Source organism: Macadamia integrifolia, chromosome 11, assembly GCF_013358625.1.
Source record: "Macadamia integrifolia cultivar HAES 741 chromosome 11, SCU_Mint_v3, whole genome shotgun sequence".
Lineage (NCBI taxonomy): Eukaryota > Viridiplantae > Streptophyta > Magnoliopsida > Proteales > Proteaceae > Macadamia > Macadamia integrifolia.
Window position 1 is genome coordinate 23,178,368 of NC_056567.1, and position 14,073 is coordinate 23,192,440.

At 36.9% G+C, this 14,073-nt stretch overlaps 1 protein-coding gene across 7 annotated transcripts in view; it reads right to left on the reverse strand.

The window, feature by feature from the left end:
• Positions 1-13,863, reverse strand: part of LOC122094379 (protein MOR1) — a 39,120-nt gene extending 25,257 nt beyond the window's left edge. For 5 of the 7 annotated variants that reach the window (XM_042665159.1, XM_042665158.1, XM_042665157.1 and 2 more), the window contains exons 1-8: positions 13,506-13,857; positions 13,185-13,290; positions 12,924-13,047; positions 4,822-4,901; positions 4,549-4,726; positions 4,387-4,451; positions 293-375; positions 101-186 (exon numbers count right to left, since the gene is read on the reverse strand). In XM_042665159.1, coding sequence (XP_042521093.1) covers positions 101-186; positions 293-375; positions 4,387-4,451; positions 4,549-4,726; positions 4,822-4,901; positions 12,924-13,047; positions 13,185-13,290; positions 13,506-13,665 — 882 coding nt within the window. In that variant the 5' untranslated portion in view covers positions 13,666-13,857. Of the gene's footprint in view, positions 1-100; positions 187-292; positions 376-4,386; positions 4,452-4,548; positions 4,727-4,821; positions 4,902-12,923; positions 13,048-13,184; positions 13,291-13,505 lie in introns of all 7 variants that reach the window. The other 2 variants (XM_042665161.1, XM_042665162.1) reach the window with 2 other exon arrangements.
• Positions 13,864-14,073: the final 210 nt, after the last annotated feature.

Genomic DNA, 14,073 nt, shown 5'->3' on the forward strand with positions numbered 1-14,073 from the left:
AACTCCATCATGCATGATATAATGTGAGATAGGAGTAACAAATAAACTGAATATGAAGTAGTATACATCAAGATGTAACACAAGGTATAAGAACACTGACCACTCCATCCCAAAAGCCTGACTTCTCCAATGGGGTCAAAATATCAACTGGATCAACGAGTTCATATTCATCTATTTCCTGAGGAACTGACCAACATCATATTTATATTAGTTTGCTTCAATCAAGCTGATAAAAACAAACAACATTACTTAATGGCATTTATGAAACCGAACTAATCACTGAGTGCCTTACCATCAGCTGCAGATTCTTCAGATGGGCCAGGGCCCACAACTTCAGATGCAACCTCCGGCTCTAGTTCCTTGTCTTGTTCAGATCTGCAATAAAATTAACTCGTTGAGCCTATTAGACAATAAGGAAGAACCTCTAAAGTACTAAAGACTAGCCAAGAAAAAAGATCTGCTATATTTGTTCCAGTTCATAAGTGTGCTTGTTCACAAAAAGGAACAGAATAAAAGCATATTTCTTGCATGGCTCATTCAGGAACTGCCACCAATACAACCCTAAAAAACATCACATGGCAGGTTTGATGTGGCCCAAATATTTGTGCACAGGTGGGTCCCCCGCCCAACTATCAAGTTTCAATGCAACCAGAGTTGGCCATGTAGCAAAATAAAATTTTGAAAATGCATTATGAAAATGAAACTTTCGAAAATATGGTTAGAAACAAATGAACAGATGAAAAATATATGAGATAATACAAAGGATGGCATGGAATTTGCGACATGAGCAATCCAAACCATAACATAATAATCAACTGTCAGATTTTCCAAACGGCCCACACCATCCTTCCACATGGCACAATTGGGAAAATCGTACAGGAACACCTTCTATATTGACCATTTGGGATAGTTAAGGAATCTTTTCCTGATTAAATAATAGATAAACAATTTTCCATTGTCCGACTGTCAAGGAAACCCAAGAAGAAAAAAAGTTGAGAAATTTTTCATGGAAATTTTTATTTTAGTCGCTCATTATTTTCCATTTCAAAAGGAGGAGAAAACAGACGAAAGAAATGTCAAAATAGAGTTTAACCCCTCTAAAACTTCTCAAAATCTAAACAAGCCGAAAACCAAACAGAACTAAATAGTTGACTGACCAGGTGACAAAACAACTGACAAAGGCACATAGACATTGTCAAGTACAGCAACAAAACCAGTCGTTGTCACCTCTTCTTCTTCTTGGTTTCCACATCAAATCATCACTAACACTAACTCCAGTTGTCTTGCTCTGCATTTTTTCTAAATTTTTGTTTATGGGATTGTTAGGCCCCTTTAAATCCTTGATCAAGGCGAATGTGAAATAGGGATGCAGCTCAGGTCATAAATGAAGAAAATTGTGGATGGTCCCATAAACCCATCTTTACTGGAGCTCAAAAATAACAGGAAAGAGCTTGGCAGGAAGATATCTGAGAACCACTTTTATGTCCATGGATCAAATACCAAAGAACTTTTGAATTTCCCTTCTTTCCCCCCTCAAGGAGATCCCTTCCTTTCTTATGGTTTTTGGTTTTAGTTTCTAGGCCCATAAGAGAACAATAGATTTCAAGTAAAAATGGTATATTTGGTCATGTAACTAAAGAAAATTTTTTGGCTTTCTAAAGCACTCACCCATTATAAATGATCATATCTCCATCTCTTTAATTTTGTTTTCAATTTTATGCAACAAACAAGCAGAAATATTTTCAGTTGTATTCACTCTCCATTCAGTTTCTATTTGTTTTCCTTGAACTCTCATTTCTTTGCTACCAAATGAGCATAAACGAAGTAGACAGAAAACCAAATAAATAGATCCACCATGACACAATCGCAGCTCAAAGGTCGTAAAATTTTGAACCCAGGGATTATGATGGACTCTACAAGAAACTTAAAATATATATCTATCTACTCAAACATCTAGAATTGGACAACCGCATAACAGAGAGAGAAATGGAATGCCAAAATGAAAGCAAGAACACAAATAGAAAAAAGGAAGCAAACTTAAGGATTAATAAAGAATCAACCAAGTATACTAATTTCGTTTTCTTTCAACATAACTGCCCAATAACGTAACTGGAAAAGGATATTAATTAGAAGGTGCCAATGAATTACATTACACTTTCTTCACAGCCAAGAAATTGGTAATGCAAATTTAATAGATACAAGAATTACAAAAACTTAAGAACAAGAAAAGTGCTAAAGCTAATAAAAGGGTATTAAACATCCTAAACAGAGAACCAGTTATGATACCACTAAATTCAAAACTTATAATGCAGTTCACAAGAATAAGAAAGCCAGTAGCAAACCAGGCCATTGGACGGGACCAAGAATGGATCAATATGTTTAATTTTGAGTGTGTCCAATGCGTTATATGAACCATGGGCTTAGTAACATGCGTTTACTATTGTAACGAGACAATTCTATAAGCCCAACTATGAGGGATTTTAGTCCTATACGGGATTAGTGTCAGTTTCTATTTTAGGAAGTTGTATTCTTTATTTCAGTGGTGTCTCTAGAAGGGTTTGGATATATATGAAACAATCCAGTTATAGTTTACATTTTAATGAGTTCTAGAAGAGTTTCTATTAGTGGAAAACTCAGGTTGTAAAGGATTCATCCGTCTATACATGGGGGGTTTCCTATTTTCTTATTCCATTGAAGTTATAAAAAAGATAGGGGACCACACTACCCTTAATGATTTGAGAAATAATGTAGCCTTGAGCTTGTGAATTTTATGAGAGAGACGAACCATGGTTCTGTGGCATGCAGAACTTCTCTACTTTGGGATGCTAAGGCTGGAGTTGTTGGGATTTCATATGCACAGATGTGAGAGCCCTAACATATCCTTTCTTCTATTTTTCTATATTCCTTTTTTAATTTCTTCCATTGAAAGGTCAGATTCTGTTGTTGAGTGTTACGCATACTACTTTTCTTATTTTGTTTGCTCTCTTGAGTAGTATTCTGTTCACTAACTGTTGTTTGAGTTCCTTCTTAAGTTTTGGACAGATTTTGGTGTTGCTGTTAATTCTATGAAATACCACCCCTCAAAGTGTTGGTAGTTCACTGCCTTCTAAAAGACCTGCGGCAGCACCTTACGGTGGCTTGGTTTATAATAGTGTCCTGCAACTTTCTATTTTCTTAAATAGTGTCAAGGCATCGCCTCAGCATCGCACTTTGGACACCTTGGTTGCCTAGCATTTAGGACCCCTACAACGCCTTGAGCATAGTTCAATTGTTTTACCAAAATTTCAAAAAATATTTCAGTTTTCAAAAGATGTTGAAATGAAACCTCAAACGATACATAAAAATGCAGTTTTTCAGTCGAAAGTTCATGTTCTGGCAAAATTTTAACAAAATGTATTGTTTCAACATTCCTTAAAGGTTCGGAACACATTTCATTCACTTCGCTGGTTCACCTCTAACAACCCTAAAAACCTTTTTTTTTTTGGCCATATAACTCTCATACAAGCATGGAACAAGTTGACAGGTAGTATAACTGAATTATGTGTTCTAGCACTAAATTTTGTGTGGAATAGGCCATAAAAAAATAATATACACAGCAGCGTACAGCGTATGCAACCAACTTAGGGTCCGAAGTCAAACTACCATTGTGGTTTTTTTTTTTTTTTTTTTTTAATAAGAGTTCCATTATAGAAGTTCTGGGACCTAACTTGACCAGTTGAGCCACGAAACCAACCACCACAACCTTCCAGATTTAAACCAGAATTTCAGAGTTTCGCAAATTATAGCCTAGTCAAAATCAAGCTCAAAACTGAAACAACTACGGCTTGGGTCACCTAGACGACGTGAAAAGTATGTTTTCTATACCAACTTACTAATTTGTTCCTTTGTTGCTATTTTCATTCCCTTAAAGTATGTTTTCTATACCCACTTACTAATTTGTTCCTTAGTTGCTATTTTCATTCCCTCAATTTCTATTTTGTTTACACTTTCTATTTCTTCAATTTAGTTGTTTTTTGTTGTTTCTAACCATAAGTTTCAAATTTTTGGTAACTTTCTATTTTCATAACTGCATTTTTTTTTCTGGTAGAATTTCATAACTGCATTATATCTTCCGATCTAACCATTGGATTCACTTCTAATTTTGGCAACTTATTCCTAACTCTGAAAGGCCTCGTGAACAGAGTTGCAACCAGATCTGATCACCCCATGCTGGTTTATTGCTAATTAGGGTTATTATTGTGCCTGTTGTTCTAGATCTTTGTCGACTATTGGTTCCCAGCTTGGGGTAATTTGATTTTGATAGTCATTAACTTCTCCCCTCAACAAATAAATAAATAGGTTTTGAAAGATAAATTAATTGTTCTACAGCAAATACTGGATACCAACCTAATTTTGCGGGTTGGCTTAGCTGCACCAGTGACATTGACAAGCTCCGCATCCAGCTCTTTTTTCTTGAAACAATCACAAATAAAGCACCATTTTAGACATAAGATATTCGGTTAAACACATAGTCCGCTTCCATGTGAATAATCAATACATATTACTAACCATAGTATCCCGCATCTTCTCAAACAGGATCGATTTCACAGGGTCTTTTCCAATCCAGCGGCAAAGCTCAAGTGTCAACCCTTTAGAAGATGCACGAACATTTTGGTCTTGGTGGTCAAAAAGTTCAGGAAGCATCTTCAAAATTCTTTTGGGTGGAACAACTTTTGCACCAAATTCACTGAATGTAAACAAAAAAAAAAAAAATCAATACAGAAAATGATAAGAGGAAAATGAAATAATATACCCACCATTGACATTTTTTAAAAGACAAACCTAAGGGCTTGAAACATGACATCAATAGCTGGCACAACTGCTTTAGGAACTTTATTTTTAATTGCTTTCTCCATAGTATCCTGCGATTTCACATTATCAAGATAATTAAGGGAATTCTCATAAAATGTAAAATCCAAAACCTAAACTCCCCCCCCCCCCAAAAAGAAAAGAACACTAGAAAAGAACCAATGACAAGAAGATAGTCATAACAAGATACAATCAAGGTTGATCATTTTGATCTCAATGGTCACTCTGTACCCGGGAGTTATCATTATGAAATTTGAATTGAATATTTCAATTTGTAAGGAAGAGAAGAATTGGAAATTGGGGAAACACTAAAAAAAGGAATGGAATATTTTAACCAAACCACTAAAAAAAGTTTTAAAAAATAAAAATGCACCATTACCTGCCATAGACTTTGAGAGAACATAAACAGTAAAACAAATTAGGCATAAAAATGGTGACTAGCTTATGTGCCTCAAAAACAAGATCCATTACCATTGGAATTCTGTCCTTTGTCCATGACATGATAAAAAAAGATATAACTCCCTATCCATGTCCACTATCCCTCTATACCAGAAGGAATTACAGGTGTCCCAAAAGCCATCATCCCAACTGTGAGCACCATAATTGTCAAGGCATCCAGGCTCTTTCTTGGGTCCAAGGCATAGTACAAGATCTCGCCAAGACCTCGAAAATATCTCAGTTTTGAGAGACCTTGAGACGAAACAACAAGCAAGATGCAGATACTACAATATCTCGACCGAGATTTCGGTATCTCGGCAAAATCTCAGTTATCTCGATTAGTTTTGGCCTGTTTGGGAACAAAACTACCCCCCATCTCCTATTTGCACCCATTTTTTGTCAAATCTTAACTAGAAGCTCAGAACAAAAGGATTTGTACTCAACAACAACAAAATCTTACCCAGCTTTTGTGATTCAATTGAAGAAATACTTGATCCACCATCAGCAACAATATAGTGCTTATGATCCGGCCCGCCAATTATTTCAATACTAGGACTCTAGGATGGGCATAAGGTGAGTTATCCAATTGCATTTTACTATTGTTGACTCTAATATATGTGATTCTTGGTAAACAAAATATCTATTATTCAACAATGTATGATGCCTAATTTATTTTTTATAGTTTGATGTCTTCATCCTAATGCTTATTAAGTTGTTTTTCATGAATTATGTGTTCCAGTAGTACAAAAGATTGTGTAGAATAGCCTAAGGTAGAGATTGTATACAACGCAGACTATTAACCTAGGGTCCGAAGTCCAAGTATCATTTTTTGTTTCATTTTTTAAAATATAATGTTTCCACTATCTTTAAGAGGCCTAAAATAGGTTGGATGAAACGTTTCAGGACCTAACTTGGCCATATGGCTACCAAAACCCACCCCAAGTTTTCCTGTTAAAAAATACCCGAATTCGCCTAGATCTTGGTTTTAAGCAAGGGCAAAACCATGGGCAAAACAGAGACATCAAACCTTGGTCCAAGGCGACAACACGCCTTTTTGACACTTCACGAGTTGACGTTGATTTATGTTTATTGCGTTGTTTTTTGATGAATAAACTTATATTGTATTCAACGCTAGTACGCTTTGTCCATTATATGTTGGTTCTCTTATATTAGGCCATTACTAACAAAATTATCACATATTGCCTTGATATGGCTTCTATGTTGATTGTAAACATAATCATATAAATTACATTGTTGTATGTTGCGTTTAGTCATTAGCACATGCCTACGTCACCTAGGCAAGCACCTTGTCACTTAATCACCTCTTCAACGACTTGGATCACCTTGTCAACTTGACAACTATGGTGAGCAATGGCCGTGGGTAATTTCAATTTGAAAACTGCTCACTCAATAAGATCATTACTATTCCCCAATGGTCCAATGTTAACAAAACACCCTCGAAGCCAGTGATGAGACATGTGGTACTGCTTATAAACCTATGAAACAGTATCTACCTCTCTGATTAAGAGTGTACCCAGATACTGGATGCCCATGCACATAGCCGTAGGAAAGCTGTGAAATGCATTCACCACAATCTTAATAACAAGTTTTCAGTGAACAGGTCATGGTTACTAATATGATTTGGAGGAAAATAGTAAAACGAAAGATTTTCCTCCATGCCTGGATTGACCATATGCCAAATCCATTAAAATACTCCCAAATCCATTCAAGCTCAATAGCTCATTATCCCAAAAAAAAAAAAATTAGGAATATTGCTGTGGGAGACAGCCTAGTCAGGTGTGGCCAGGTTCTTGATTGGATAAGGGACCCAAGGACAGTCTGCAAAGAGATGATTTTTTGAGATTATCTTTTCAGATTTTCCTTTATTGACTTGCTCATTTTTTGGAAGTTTAACTCCAGATTTCGTGGGGTTTATTGCCAGCAGCATGAAGACTAGACTCGTGCATTCCAAGAAGATATCAAACACGACTTAAGGAAGGATATTACTTCAGATTTGGTAGGCCTCATGGCTAATTGTGTGGAGGGAATGTGGAAGAATCTCCCAGCTTGCATGACCGTATATTTTAGGCTTCAAATATGCCTTGTATTGGAGGCTTTATTAGATTAGACAATTTTCTATTTTGTAGTTTGTTTTATGTAGTAGGCAGTTTCTATTTCTAGAATTCTTTAGTTTGTTAATTAGATTGTTATTAGGATTTTATTTTATTTTACATTGGTTGTAATCAATTCTCTTTAAATAAAAAACAATGCCGAATACATCCTACGATTGAACTGAAAAAATAAAAACCAAAACAGAGTTTTGGTTTTGAAACCATGCTAATCCATGAGATAAAGTAGGGAGGGTGAGATGCCTATACCTGTGAGGGGTGAGAGGCCCAATGGGGAGAATGAGAGACTTAATCCAAATCTATCCTTCTATCTACTATTTTTCTTTTATTCCAATCCGCGATCTGAGTTCTGGAGAGAATTTTTTGCAAACCTAGAGTGCATCAATCTCAGTTACTATTCATCAACTGTTCCCTAATTTTCAAGGACCTAATCAGCATCACAACAGTGAGGTTTGACTTTGGTTTGGAGAGAGAATTCTGCCCTGGATGTTGCCAATTTTATGAAAACCATTCAAAGTCTGAATCAGCCACTGGAATTGATGTTCGATTGTTACATGAAGGCCTGAGAATATCTTCTTCTTTTTTCTTTTTTTTTTTTCGATACCCACAGTGTCCGGATCTTTGACCTGACTAGTCCATGGGGTCACTGTGATGCTTACACAGGACCTCGCTTCCTGAGGCGGAGTACCGTGTCCCCTCCAAGCCAACTACAATAACCCCTTGGGGTGATAATATCAGGGCATTGATCCAACTGTAGTGTTGGTTCTTAGTTGAACTAAGCACTACATTACCAAGAAATAAGGGAAGAAAAACAAGGTCATTTTTCAGTACTTGGCCCTGAAAATAAATTCCATTCTGGCTAAATCTCAAATATTTTGTTATCACAAATTTTTTTTTTTTTAATGCTGTAACAACTTTAACACATGCCCACATATAATATATCAGCATATCGATATGAGAAATTATTGATACCTAACTTGGAAAGATATAATATGTAAACATTAAATACCTAGAGCAATATTGCAACGAAGAGGCGGTGGAGGGAAGTATTCATCTGGATACACAAATAAATGATTACTAGAAGAGTAGGTAAAGATTTCTGAGTTAGAAAAGAGAAAAAAGAAGTCGGGCCTTGGGAAGGTTTAAAGGAATGTAAAGAGATCTGATTCAATAGGATACAAGAAAATAGACAAGAGGTAAGAAATTCAAAGAATAAGGCCCTTCCTTAGATGTGACGTTAAGTGAAGTAAAATAAAATTTACATTGGAAAGCTGGCGTTAATGTGGTGGGCAAAGATCCACGTTGCCAACCCCTTTTAGGTGAGATGTTTATGTGGTGGTTCTATGTCTATTTCTTTTTTACTTCTATTAAATTTTATACCCATACGGAATTAGGGATCCTTGTAGCCGACCCCATTTAGTTGGGATAAGGCTGAGGTGTGTTGTTGGAAAGTTGGCATTTAATGAAAAGGCAGAACAAAAGAAAATTTTCCAAGTCTTTCCTCAAAAGTAAATTTGATGCCAAGTGGCATGAGAAACACTAGGGACCATAGCATAGAAAGCAGAAATTGAAAATTTCTCACATATTTCAGCAAAAAATGGAAAATAATCATTGGGTAAAATATCACCCAACAAGAAAACAAAATGTGACCCAACAAATATTCAACACAACTGAACCCATGGAAATTGATTTTCAACATAAACTATGTTGATCTTATTCCCCTTTTGGCTACTTTCATTCATTTATCTCATTATATTTTACCAATGATTATTTCACATGACTTCACATCTAACCAAACCATGCCCGATGCATAAGCATGCCAACTTCACGGTTCAGGCGAAAATGGTATCCATATCACCAGCAGCAGCAGAAACAATCGAATTCAGAGGTAGAACCATCATCTGTGGATGATTCAAACAGTAAATAGGGATAAAACAACAACAAAAATTAAGCGTTATCCTAACTAAATGGGGTCAACAACATGGCTCCTTGCCCTCCAATCAACTCTATTCAAGGTCATACTTGATACAAGGCCTAAGCTATGCATGCCTTCCTCACCACTTCTCCTCTTTTCATTATGGGTCTGCCCCTGGCTCTTTTAATTCCTTCAATTTTAACAAATTGCTCATCTATACTCAAGCATCCAAAGGCCTCCGTTGAACATGGCCACGCCACCTCAAACGGACTCTCGTAGCTTATCATGTATCGAAAGCTACTCCCAAATCAACTCTAATATAATCATTCCTTAGTTCACCCTTCCTAGTTTTGCCACACATCCATCTCAACATTGAGTTATCTACATGAAGCTACTTAACTAGACAACATTATGAACCATACATCAGAGTCAATCGTATGACTGTCTTATGTTGATCACACAACACTATGGACGCACCCTCCACTTCATCCATCCTATTTTAATTCTCTATAAAACATCATCCTCAATATCACCTTCTTTCTTTGTAATTGAGCCCAGATAACTAAAATAATCACTTTGCAGAATCTCCCTCTAATCAATTTTCACCACCTCATTATCCATCCTAGTGTAACTAAATTTACACAGCATATACCATGTCTTCGTTCTACTTATCTTTAAACCTTTTGATTCAAGGATGACAGCCACAATTCCAACTTGGCATTAATAATTGCTTTTGTCTCATCAACAAAATGCAAACATCAAAGAACCTCATCTTGAATGTCTCTAATTAAAACATCTATGATAAGGGAAAACAAATAAGGCTTAAAGTTGATGCTTGATGTAACACAATTGTAATTGGGAATTCACTACCTTGACCCCCCAACATTTCTTACACAAGTCACCAACAATTTTTCAGCAGTTTTTTTTTCTTTCTCGTAGACCAAATCTAAATCAGTACTAAAAAGGCAATGATGCTTTGTAAAGGACAACAAAGAAAGCACTGAAACACAAAAATAAGATATCCTCAGTCCAACGAACCTGAATGGAAGCAACACATTAAACATAACTTTGGGCTACATGAATACCTCATTCTCACTAAATCATGCATTCCATTAGCCATGGCTTGAAGCAACTCATTAAACATCACTTTGGCTACATGAATACCTCATTCTCTCTAATCCATTCCCTTAGCCATGGCTTCTCTAATGATTCCTTTATGATAAATTAATATAACTCCATGAACATCTCCACTAATGTTTATGTTGAGCATCTCCAAGGCATAACTTCTCTTGACATGAACAACTGAAAATGACACTAAACTACTCCAGTTCTCCAAAGAGGACCATTATATCCATCTACACTATAATGAAATTGATTGAATTCAACATCCATTTAGTAGGTTCATCTATGAAACAGGCACAACAGGAAAGAGAAGGAATGATGGAAACCTTGAGTTTGATGTCCTTGGTGCAGATACCTACAAATGGAGCATGATAAACCAAGATTCCAAGACTATAGCTGCACTTCTAAGTTTTTATTTCAACGCCTTCTGTGAAATGATAGAATCAGTAACAAGGAATAGAAGATTGAATAAGCTAGAACAAATTTCTTCAGCTCCAAAGTGTTTCTGTTCTTATTTCATTTCCAACCCTTCAACATTATGGGATGTAGGTTTCTTCACTGTACGATGCTCAGTTAATATTACATAATGATATAGAGAACTATTCCATGGCAGAGTTGTGAGCCTTTTAAGAAGTAAAATAGTCCAGCATATGCTTCTCTGTGACCCATGAATCAGCAAAACTTTTCATTTGTTTTCCCCGTGAATCAACAAAGAAATGTAACGGCAAGTTCTTGAATGAAAATCCTAAACAACATCAAATGCAACTGCATATGAAGCAATGGCAACGTTATAGTGAGAGGAACCTATTATATCATGCATGCTCTCACACCCAGATAAATCAGGGTGTGAGAGCATCAGAAAATCGTGTTCAAGGCAAATAACAATGGCATTCTTGTTCCAATTCTAGGTTGCTTACCAGTTCCAAACCCATTCCCCAAGGTTGTCCCTAGTATGAAAGCCAATTTAGACATCCAAGAGAACCGATTGCTAAATCAAAGAGAAACCAACTTGTAACCAAACAAGAGGGGCAGACCTCAGCGCAACAGACAGGTTGCTACAATGCAACCTAGTGATCGTGAGTTCTAGTCGGGAAACAGCCTCTCCACAAAGTGGGGGTAAGGCTGCCTACCCAGACCCCACAGTGGCAGAAACCTTGTGCACTGGGTGCACTCTTTTTTTCACTTGCAACCAAACTACATTATTAAATCAGCTGCAAAGAAAGCTTTAGATGTATAAAGTAGATCCTAATTCAAATTCTATAGGTTTTGGTCTGGTGATAAATGAAGGATTAATAAAAGTTATCCATAGGATGACATCTTAGGAGGACAGAAGACAACGGAAGCTAACTCACTAGATTAAAAGGGCAAGACGGTTCCCATCACAATGAGAACCATGCAAATTTACGGCAGCTCAATTTGTAAAGGGAGGCATTGGAAGATGAAAATATTTACAATTGGTCTAATCCAATTACAAAGTAGATATGAAGTTTTGTGAAAACGTTTCACTTGGATGTCTGATCCCTCAGATGAGACTTGAAGGTCTTCTCATCATATTCAATCTATTAGGCATCATGCATGTACACCAGGTTGTATGTTGCAACAGAAGTCTAGCACTGCTACTTATATTGTCTAGGTTACCATCTTTAATGGCTTTTTTTATGCTCTTGATTTGATTCATTAATAAAATGTTACTTATCCAAAGGGGAGGGGGGGAATAGTTTGTTGTATATACTAGTTAGGTTACCTAATTTGGAGCTATGTTTTATCCTCTTCACTTGATTCATTAACAAAATACCACTTACCTGGGGGGAAGGAATAGTTCATTCTTTTAGTAATTGTAAGCACATTTGATGGTCTGTACTGCATCCATTCTATCCAACAAGATCCAAGATACTCACTAAAATAAATATTTTTTCCCTATAACGAACAAATGCTCGAATCTGAATACATGTGATTCACTAATAGGACTAGGAGCAAAATGATTGACATTAAAACCAGGGACATTAAAACTAGGAGAAAGTTTTCCTCCGCCATGGCTGATTATTACTCTGCCCCTACTGTATGAGGTCGATAATGCCCTCCCACTGTTCCAAATGCCCATGCCAAGATACTCAGGCCCATCGGCGAAGGAAGGGTGAAGAGAAACTGCCTCCTTAAAATTATGCTGAATTTTGAACCTTTATGCTTCCAACCCTCACCCCACATTTCACTTCTTTTTTTCTTTTCTTTTTTCCAAAGTGATTTTATTAAGAAGGACGAAAATGAAAAGAGGACAAGAGGATCAAACCTCCTACCCATATAGCCCAAACAGGCATTCCGCAAACTTAACTTGAGAGACGTAAAGGTAGGTAGTTTTAGAGAATTTCTATAATCACCAACAACTACTATAAATGCAATGCTAAACTTGGCATTAACAAGGGAGAGGAGAAAGAGCAACTGGAGACCATATTCTACAAGGTAAAATGGCTTACCAGGAACACTTCTGTGGCCTCCAACTCCACCCAAAGCATGAAAACCATCTGAGCCTTCTCCACTGTCTTGGGCCGACCAGTGAGGCATTTGGCAATAATTGCGTCACATATTTCTTTGGCAAATCTACATTAGACAATAGAAATTAAGGAAAGGACTACCAAAAAAGATGGTAGACACAAGTTCAAAAAATTTAAGATATAAATACATATATAGGCATGCAACACGTAACGAGATCCCTAATGAACAAAGTAGCACATTACCTTCCAGCATCGGCATCTGCAGCTCGTAAGAATGCAATTAGGGCATCAAGAGCCTTCTCTTGTACAGGAGCATTGGAATCAGCAACCGTCTTCTTAAAAAAATGACCTGAGCAAAAGAAATGTTAGCAACAACGCAGCAAGTGAGATCAATAAACAGACAAACAAAAATTAACATTTGATCCACGGAGGAACAAAAGCTATACATCAAATCCACAAACGCCTTAGAACACAATGCAGATGCAGATATAGATCAATCAAATGCCAATAAACTACAGAACCAGATCTGTGCCCTAGAACAAAAAAAAAAAAAGAATAACTCACCAAATTCCCTGAGACGTGGATCCTTAGGATCAGTAAATGAATCGCAGAGACCAGCAAGGTCGATATTCGCATCATTCCTAACCTTCCAATTTTTATGTAACAAACGATCTTCCCATGGTAGCTTCTTCGCTTCCTTTAACAATTTCTCGTCTTCTGACATTGTCTATATTTGCCGTGAAAACGCTTCTCTTTACTTTTGCAGAGAGAAAAATAGGTTTCGTAGAAGCGTTAATCAACAAAAGAGTCTCTCTCTCTCAATCTGTCTCTTCCTCTTCGTCCTATCTCTGCCGGCAATGGAGAAGAAGGGAGAGGCCCTAAACAACGGAAAGGAAAGGGCAATACACGAGACGGTGCGCGTACGATATCTATATCTCCACGAAGCCCATAGTAGAGAGAGAGACTGAAGGGTAATTTTTTTCTTCTTTTCTCTCTCCCTCTCTCTCTCTCTCTCTCTCTCTCTCTCTTGTTTATTACTAATTAAATGAGGGGGGTCACTAAAATGAGGAGCGCGATTACACGTCTGATTGAGATCAAACCAAAAGCCGTGGCCCATGGCCCACGTTGGGTC